This window comes from Cucurbita moschata, unplaced genomic scaffold (assembly GCF_002738365.1).
Source record: "Cucurbita moschata cultivar Rifu unplaced genomic scaffold, Cmos_1.0 Cmo_Scf00061, whole genome shotgun sequence".
Lineage (NCBI taxonomy): Eukaryota > Viridiplantae > Streptophyta > Magnoliopsida > Cucurbitales > Cucurbitaceae > Cucurbita > Cucurbita moschata.
The window spans coordinates 738,009-747,954 of record NW_019268577.1 but is presented as its reverse complement, the minus strand read 5'-3'; the positions used below and the strand labels follow the sequence as shown (position 1 = coordinate 747,954).

The 9,946-nt window shown below is 37.0% G+C and overlaps 1 protein-coding gene across 1 annotated transcript in view; it reads right to left on the bottom strand.

The window, feature by feature from the left end:
* Window positions 1-8,780: 8,780 nt before the first annotated feature.
* The window catches only part of LOC111437003 (rhomboid-like protein 20), an 18,570-nt gene continuing 17,404 nt past the window's right edge, over window positions 8,781-9,946 (bottom strand). Inside the window, exons 7-8 of the mRNA XM_023074832.1 lie at window positions 9,509-9,631; window positions 8,781-9,288 (exon numbers count right to left, since the gene is read on the bottom strand). Of these exons, the coding sequence (XP_022930600.1) occupies window positions 9,124-9,288; window positions 9,509-9,631 (288 nt within the window). The 3' untranslated portion in view covers window positions 8,781-9,123. The remainder of the gene's footprint in view (window positions 9,289-9,508; window positions 9,632-9,946) is intronic.

Here is a 9,946-nt window from a genome sequence, read left to right as displayed (position 1 = left end):
TAGAACCTCTTTAAAGATTTTGACATCTTTGATTTCTTCTATTTTGAATTTTAATTAGGATCACGTGCAAGAAGATTGGAATAAGGGAAAATTTTGAGCAACGCTAAATAGTTTATGAACTTGGAATAATATATAAAGTATGTTTATGAGCAAGACTTGATAATTTTGTTTTATGTTTAACTTCCGACTTCTTTTTAGGATTTTGGTTTCTCGGAATAATTTACAATAATTTACATATATTGATTTGAATGATAACTAAGATTATGTTGCAATAGGTGATATTTATTGTCAAATATTTGCTAACAAGATTATGCGCTTTTCTGGCTGAGGTATCTATCTTCGGTTATTGAAAAGAGAAGCTAGCTTTTTAGAATTGCTCTGTAACGCAAACAAAGAATCGTTGATGTTACCTTGGCATCGGTCAAACAAAAATTGGCTGTGAGCGAAATAATTTTTGGGTGCTGACTACCGATTGTAAGCGTCGAATTCGTCAAATTTGTCGAATTTCTATGTTCCTCACAAAGTTGTCAAAAAAATTATCGACAGTGACTTAGATTTTTTGAAACGACCGCAACAGCTACAGATAGTGTTTCCAAATCTTTAGAGCAAACACTACGGCAGCTAACTCTAAATCATGGGTCGGATAGTTGTGTTCATAATCTTTCAACTATCGAGAGGCATAAACAATAACTCTCCCATTTTGCATAAGTACGCAACTTAACTCATTTTTAGAGGCATCACTATAAATGACCAAATTACCAGTTTTGTTAGGTATAGTAAGCACTAGTGTCGATATCAATATTTCCTTGAGTTCCTGGAAACCCTTTTTACAAGCTTGACTCCATTCAAATGTCTTTCCTTTTTTTAGTTAACAGATTCAATAGCAGTGCAATTTTTGCAAAATCTTTAATGAATCGCCTGTAATATCCAGTTAAACCTAAGAAACTTCTCACATCAGTAACGATAGTTGGTTGAGCCCAACCTATAATTGTCTCCACCTTTGCTAAATCAACTGTTATGTCGTCCTTAGATACCACATGGCCAAGGAATACCACTTTCTAAAGCCAAAGCTCACATTCTTTAGCTCAAGACCTGTACGTGGCCATGATCAACACTTCACTAAAATGTCTGCGGTTGAGATCCCTAAGACATCTGAGTATATTTTCGCTTACCACCCAGTCGTATTTGACTGCTAGAGCTTTGATCACTCCACAGTGTATTAGCATCTAATTTAACAGCATCGTTGTAAGCGATAACGAAATCTTAAGATGCATGAGCAGACACTGACCTCTGAATCTCTAGCTTCAAACCCTGAATAAAGAGATATGTATTCTCTTCCTCAGTTCTAACCATATGAGGAGAAAATCTAGATAACCATGTAAACTCTATCTTGTACTCCTCCACTGATCAGTTACCCTGCTCCAACTGCATAAAGGTTGTTCGATTATGAAACTGTCCTAAAACACGAGCGAATAACTATCGTTGTTACCACGACGTCGATCTAACGAAAACTAGCCAGGAGCGGAATGCTTTTTAGGTGTTGGCTGCCGATCGTAAGCGTCAAAATTGTCAAATTTCAACGTTTTTCACAAAATTGTCGAAATATTATCGATCGTGGCTCAAGTTTTTCAGATGTAGCAACCAGGGTTTCCAAATTAGGGTTTCAGTTTTAACCCGGTATACATAGTGTTATAGGCTCATCTTCGTAGAGATTCAAGTTTGAGCATTGCTTCCTAGGGGAACATTAAGATATTGGAAAGAGAAGGCAACTCTTCGCAACGACCCAAGAATGTGAGAGAAGAGCCTTGATGGTACTGCAACGTCAGCCGGACGAACACTAGAGGGGAGTGAAACAAATTTTGGGTGCTACCTACCTACCGTAAGCATCGAAATCGTCAAATTTCAATGTTCCTAAAAAATGTCAAAAAATTATCGACCGTGACTCAGTTTTTTTCAAACGACCCAACCAGGGTTTCCAAATTAGGGTTTAGTTTTATGCCCGTATGTATAGTGCTATAGGCTCTCTTTCTATGAGATTCAAGTCCAAGCATTGTTCATGGCCTATATTAAGATATTGGAAGCGAAACAATTTTAGGGTGTTGGCTACAGATCATAGGCATTGAAATCGTCGAATTTCAACGTTCCTCACCAAATTATCAAAAGTCGACCATGACTCAGTTTTACTCAAACAGCCCAACCAAAGTTTCTTAATTAGGGGTTCGATTTTAACCCCTTACATACAGTTTTAGGCTCTTTTATTGAAATTGAAGTCTGAGCAATGCTTCTTAGGAAAATATTATGATTTTGGAAAGAGAAGGCAACATTTTAGAACTGCCCTTGAATGCAAGCAAAGAGTCGTCGCTAGTACCATGACATTGGCTAAACGAAGAATTGGCCTAGTGCGAAGCCATTTTTGGCTGCTGGTTGCTGATCATAAGCATCGAATTTCTATGTTCCTTAGAAAATTATTGAAAAATTATCGATTGTGACTCAGTTTTTTTCAAACGGCCCAACCAAGGTTTACAAATTAGTGTTTTGGTTTTAACCCAGTACGTATAGTGCTATAGGCTCTCTTTCTTCAAGATTCAAGTTTGAGCACGACTTTCTAGGGGAATATTAAGATATTGGAAGAGAAAGAAGGTTTTTGGAACTACCTTAGAACACGAATGAAGAGCCTTAATGGTACCCCGATGTCAGTTGAACAAAAACTGGCCTCGAGCAAAAAAAAATTTGGGTGCTTTTTGTTGATGGTAAGCATTTAAATCACCGAATTTCAACATTCCTCACAAAATTGTTAAAAATTATTGACCATGACTTAGTCTTTTTCAAACGACCCAACCAGGGTTTCAAAATTAGGTTTTCACATTTAGCCTTATACGTATAGTGCTACAGGCTCTCTTCCCTTGAGATTCAAGTCTGAGCACTACCTCCTGGTGGAATATTAAAATATTGGAAAGAGAAGATAGCTTTTCGAAACTGCCGAAGAACACGAGCGAAGAGCCGTCAATGGTACTCCACGTCGATCGAACGAACACAAGTTGGAAACGAAACCATTTTTGGATGTTGACTGCCGATCATAACCGACAAAATTGTTGAACTTCAACACTCCTCACAAAATAGTTGATAAATTATTGACCGGTACCAAGTTTTTTTCAAATGGCCCAACTAGGGTTTCCAAATTAGGGTTTCAGTTTTAATCATGTATTTGCAATGTTATAGGCTCTCTTTCTTCGAGATTCAAGTCTGAGCATTGCTTCCTATAGGAATATTAAGATAATGGAAAGAGAAGGAAGCTTTTTAGCAATGCCCTAGAACACAAACAAAGTGCCTTGATGATGGTACCCGATGTCGGTCGAATGAAAATTGGTTTTGAGAAAAAACCATTTTTATGTGTTGGCTACCTTTTGTGAGCATCAAAATCATCAAATTTCAACGTTCCTAACAAAATTGTTAAAAATTATCGACCATCTCTCAGTCTTTTTCAAATGGCCCAACTAGGGTTTCCAAATTAGTATTTCAGTTTTAACCCCGTACATATAGTGCTATAGGCTTTCTTTTGTTGAGATTTAAGTCCGACCACTACTTCCTAGGTTAAAATTAAGATATTGTTAAGAGAAGACAACTTTTTGAAACTGCCCTTGAATGAGAGAGAAAATTCGTCGATGGTACCTTGATATTGATCAAACCAAAACTGGTGGGAGGTGAAACCATTTTAAGGTGCTGGCTGCCGCTCGTAAGCATCGAAACTGTCGAATTTCCACATTCCTAAACAAATTATCGAAATATTATCGACCGTAACTTAGTTTTTTTCAAACAGCCCAACCAAGGTTTCCAAATTAGGGTTTTGGTTTTAACCCCGTACTTATAATGCTACAAACTTTTTTCTTTAAGATTTAAGTCTGAACACTACTTCCTAGAGGAATATTAAGATATACTTAAGAGAATGAAGCTTTTCGGAACTGCCCTAAAATGAGAGCGAAGAGATACTAATTGTACCTTGACATCAATAGAACCAAAACTGGCCGGGAGAAAAATCATTTTAAGGTGTTAGCTGCCACCCGTAAGCGTCGAAATTGTCGAATTTCAACATTTCTAGAAAATTGTAAAAAATTATCGATCGTGACTCAGTTTTTTTTTCAAATGGCTAAGCCATGGTTTTCAAGTTAGGATTTTGGTTTTAACCTCATACACAAAGTGTTATATAAACTCTCTTTCTATGAGATTCAAGTCCGAGCACTGCTTTCTAGGAGAATATTATGATATTGGAAAGAGAAGGCAAGTTTGCAGAGCTGTCCTAGAATGCTAATGAAGAGCCTTTATGGAACCCCGATGCAGTCAAACGAAAACTACCATCAAGCCAAATCATTTTTGGATGCTGGTTGTCGATCGTAAGCATCTAAATCATCGTATTTCAACATTCCTCACGAGATTTTTGAAAGATTATTGATCGTGATTCAAATTTTTTCAAACGACCTAACCTTAGTTTACAAATTAAGGTTTCAGTTTTAATCCTGTACGTACAGTGCTACAAGCTGCCTTTCATTGAGATTCAAGTCCGAGCACTGCTTCCTAGGGGAAGATTAGGATACTGAAAAGAGAAGGTAGCTTTTTGAAACAGCTCTAGAACACGAGCGAAGAGCCACCGATGGTACCCCAATTTTGGTCGAACGAACATTGGCTTGGAGTGAAACTATTTTTGTGTGCTGGTTGCCAATCATAAGGGTCAAAATCGTCAAACTTCAACATTCCTTACAAAATTATCAAAAAATTTCGATCATGATTCAATTTTTTTTCAAACCATGGTTTCACAATTAGGGTTTAAATTTTCATCTCGTACGTATAAAGTTATAGGCTCTCTTTCATCAAGATTCAAGTCTGAGCATGGCATTCTATGAGAAAATTAAGAAATTGGAAAGAGAATACAACTTTTCAGAACTTCTGTAGATCGCGAGTGAAGAGTCTTGATGGTAGCCTAACGATGATCGAACGAAAATTGGTTAGTAGGGAAACAAGTTTTGGTTGCAGCCTGTCGGTCGTAAGCAACGAAATCATCAAATTTTAACGTTCCTCACAAAATTGTCGAAAAATTATCAACCGTGACTTTTTTTTTTTTTTCAAATGGCCCAAGTAGGCTTTCAAAATTAGGGTCTTGGTTTTAACCCCGTACCTACATTACAAGAGGGTCTTTTTTTTTTTTTTTTCGAGATTCAAGTCCTAGCACTACTACCCAAGGGATTATTAAGATATTGGTAACAAAAAAACAAAAAAAAAAAAAACCAGTGAAACCAATTTTGGATGCTTGTTGCCAATCATAACCATTAAAATCATTAAATTTCAAAGTTCCTCGCAAAATGATAAAAAAATTATCGACTGTGGCTCAGTTTTTTTCAAACGGCCCAACTAGAGTTTTCAAATTAGGGTCTCAAATTTAACCCTATACGTATAGTGTTATAGGCTATCTTTCTTCGAGATTATGTCTGAACACTTCTTCCTAGGAGAATATGAAGATATTAGAAAGGGAAGGCTGCTTTTTGGAACTTCCCTAAAACGCGAGCGAATAGCCTTGATTGTACCCCGACGTCGGATGAATGAAAACTGGTTGGGAGCAAAAACATTTATGGGTGGTGGCTGACAATCGTATGCATCAAAATAGTCAAATTTCAATGTTCCTCACAAAATTGTCGAATAGTTATCAATCGTGACTCAGTTTTTTTAAAACGGACCAACAGGGTTTTAAAATTAGGGTTTCAGTTTTAACCCCGTACGTATAGTGCTATAGGCTCTCTTTCATCGAGATTAAGGTCTGGACACTGCTTTCTAAGGGAATATTAAGATATTGAAAAGAAGAAAACTTTTCAGAATTGCCTTAGAACGCGAGCAAAGAGTCTTGATTGTACCTTGACGTCGGTCAGATGATAACTGGTCGGAAGCAAAACCATTTTTGGTTGTTGGCTCCGATCGTAAGTGTCAAAATCGTCAAATTTCAACTTTTCCCATAGAGTTGTCAAAAAAATTATCAAATGTCACTCAATTTTTTTTCAAACAACCCAATGAGTGTTTCCATATTCATGTTTCGGTTCTAACCCGTATGTATAGTGCTATAGACTCTCTTTCTCTAAGATTTAGTCTGAGCACTACATTTTAGGGGAATATTAAGATATTGGAAAGAGAAGGCAGCTTTTTAGAATTGCCCTAGAATGCGAGCGAAGAGCCTTGATTGTACTTTGACGTCGGATAGATGATAACGGGCCTGGAGGGAAACTATTTTTGGGTGTTGGCTTTCGATCGTAAGCGTCGAAATCGTCAAATTTTGACTTTTCGCATAGAATTGTCGAAAAATTATCGACTGTCATTCAGTTTTTTTCAAACGGCCTAATGAGAGTTTACAAATTCGAGTTTCGGTTATAACTCGCATGTACAGTGTTATAGGCTCTCTTTCTCAAAAATTTAGTCCGAGCACTACTTCGTAGGGAGATATTAAGTTATTAGAAAGAGAAAGAAGCTTTTCGAAACTGTCCTAAAATGCAAGTGAAGAGCCTCGGTTGTATGTGATGTCGATCGAACGAAAATTTGTAGAGAGTGAAACTATTTTTGGACGCTGGCAGCCGATCGTAAGCGTCCAAATTATGAATTTCAACGTTCCTCACAAAATTGTCAAATAAATATCAACTATGACTCAGTTTTTTTCAAATGGACCAAGAGTTTCCAAATTAGCATTTCGATTTTTTCTCCATATGTATAGCACTATAGGCTCTCTTTCAGATTCTAGTATAAGCAATCCTTCCTAAGAGAATGTTAAGATATTGGAAAGAGAAGACAACTTTTTGGAATTGCCCTGGAACATGAGCAAAGAGCCTTGATAATACACCGACATCGGTCAAACGAAAACTGGACAAGAGTGAAACCATTTTTGGGTGCTGGTTGCCGATCAAAAGCGTCAAAATCATTTAATTTCAACGTTCCTTACAAAATTGTCGAATAAATATCGACCGTGTTAAGGATATTTAGTTTACCATATATATTATATTTGATATTTTATTATAAGGCAAATATCTAATATTTGTCTGATTACGGTAGGTATCTTCCCATTTATTGATATTTCCATTTATTACTATTTCTATATCCTTGTATTTTATTTGATTATAAATAAGATAACTTCATACCATTGAGGTGTGGTGGATTAATCAAACATTCTTAGACCGTAACTCAATTTTTTTCAAACAGCTCAATTGGAGTTTCCAAATTCGAGTTTCGATTTTAACCCCGCACGTACAATGCTATAGGCAATCTTTCTCCGAGATTTAGTCTGAGAAATGCTTCCTAAGAGAAGATTAAGATATTCGAAAGAGAAAGCAGCTTTTTGAAACTTCTCTAAAACGCGAGTGAAGAGCCTTGATTGTACCTCAACGTCGATCGAACGAAAACTAGCCGAGAGAGAAATAATTTTTAGGTGCTGGCAGCTGATCGTAAGCGTCAAAATCATTGAATTTACACTTTCCTCACAAAATTGTCAAATAAATATTAACCGTGACTCAAGTTTTTTCAAACGGCCCAATAAGGGTTTCCAAATTATGGTTTCGATCTTAACTCCATACGTATAGTGCTATGGGCTCTCTTTCATCGAGATTATAGTATGAGCACTGCTTCCTAGGGAAATATTAAGATATTGAAAAGAGAAAACAACTTATCGAAACTGCCCCAAAACGAGAGCGAAGAGACTTGATTGTACCCCGACGTCGATCAAACGAAAATTGATCGAGAGTAAGCGTCGAAATCTTCGAGTTTCAACATTTTTCACAAAATTGTTGAAAAATTATTGACTGTGATTCAATTTTTTTTCAAACAGCTCAACCAGGGTTTCTAAATTAGGGTTTCGGTTTTAAACCCGTACGTACATTGCTATAGGCTCTCTTTCTTTGAGATTCAAGTCCGAGGAGTGCTTCCTAAGGGAATATTAAGATATTGCCTTAGAACGCGAGTGAAAAACCTTGATGGTACCCCAACGTCAACCAAACGAAAACTAGCCAATTGCAAAGCCATATTTAGCCAATTTCATCATTTCTCACATAATTGTCTAATAAATATCGACAGTGACTAAGTTTTTTTCGAACAGCGAACTCAAATTAGAATTTCAGTTTTAACCCCATATATACAATGCTTACACTCTCTTTCTTTGAGATTAAATCCAAGCACTTATTTCTAGGGGAATATTAAGATATTGAAAAGAGGAGATAGTTTTTTCAAAACTGCTTTAGAATGAGAGCAAAGAGCCTTTATTGTACCCTAACCGGAACAAAAACAGGCCGGTAGTGCAACTATTTTTGGGTGCTAGCGGCCGATCGTAAGCGTCAAAATCGTTGAATTTCAACGTTCTTCACAAAATTGTTGAATAATTATCGATCGTGACTCAGTTTTTCCAAATGTTCCAATTAGGGTTTCAGTTTGAACCCCGTACGTAAAGTGCTATAGGCTCTCTTTCATTGAGATTTCATCGAGATTCAAGTCTGATAATTGCTTTCAAGCGGAATATTAAGATATTTGAAAGAGAATGCAGATTTTCAGAATTGCCCTAGAATGCGAGCAAAGAGCCTTGATTGTACCCCAATGTCAGTTGAACGAAAACGGGCCGAGAGCAAAACCATATTTGGATGCTGACTGTCGTTCGTAAGCGTCGAAATCGATTAATTTCTACGCTCCTCACAAAACTGTCGAATAATTAGCAGCCAATAAATCAACTAGTTTGCACATAGTGACTTAATCATGATTAGCAGCCAATAAAATTTCTGTACGAATCTGCAACTTTTATAGCTATCACAGAACAAAAGAATTCTGCACATTCTGCTTCCACAAATACTTCTACCAGCTTAACTTCGTACGTACAAACTAAGCAATCATCTGTAGTCAGACATCAAGTATTAAGAAAATTTGACAGCTACGATACGAACAAAAGGGAAACCGAAAAGAGAGTTAAGAGAAACAGCCTGATGAGTTTCTGCAACCTATCAAAACTCAGTTGTCAGCAAATGCAAGTGTGTCGGACCATCAACCCTGGATACTGAATTTGACTGTTCTCAGAACTGGGGACGTCAAAGGTTTCATATACCGAGAAAAATTTCCATGAAATTAGTGCGATTGTGATTCAAGAAGTATGCTTGTCGCAATGTTAACGTCATTTCCAGCATGCACAAGGGCCTGCCTCGCTGAGTTTCTGTCGAACCCCATCGAAACAAGTGTGGCAATGGAGTCCTCTGGTGGTTCTGTGGCAGTTGGCACAGGAGGATGGCTCCTCTAAAGTAGCACAAGAGAAAGCAAACCAGTTTAGAGGGACATAGCATCAAACTTACAATACCAACATCAGCTGTATAGATTATTCAATGGATTATGCCAACATTAGCAATACCAACATTCTTATAAATACTAAGGCACGGTAAGTTCATGCTTAATCGTTTAGCTTATCAAAATGTGTTTAAACTAACAGCAAATAGAAGCATTCGCCAAATGTACTAACCTCAACCTGGCGGCCCACGAAAGATGGCATGTTTCCTCTAACATCTCTAGTTGGGGCTGCTGGAGGATTTCCCGCGGATGGCAAAGAAAACCGGGAAAAAAATGAACTGACGAACTCTGGAAACTGTAAGAGCCGACGAAAATACAATAATCAATCAGAATATTGAAGATGAGACAATTTCAAAATAGCAGTGAGATCCTCGAGCAAGTTAGAAGCATCTAAGTGTAACAATTCCATTCGAAATTTTAAAGATAGGAACAAATTATTGTTGGAAGACATAACCTGATGGCTGATGATGGTAGCTAATCAAAAACTCAATACAAGAGAACTCATAAATTAATCATAAGAATCTTGGATATGCATGCAGAGTTAGAATTTCACATTTGATCCTCTAAAATAGTTTAAATTGTGATTATCAAACAAAAAAAAAAAAAAAAA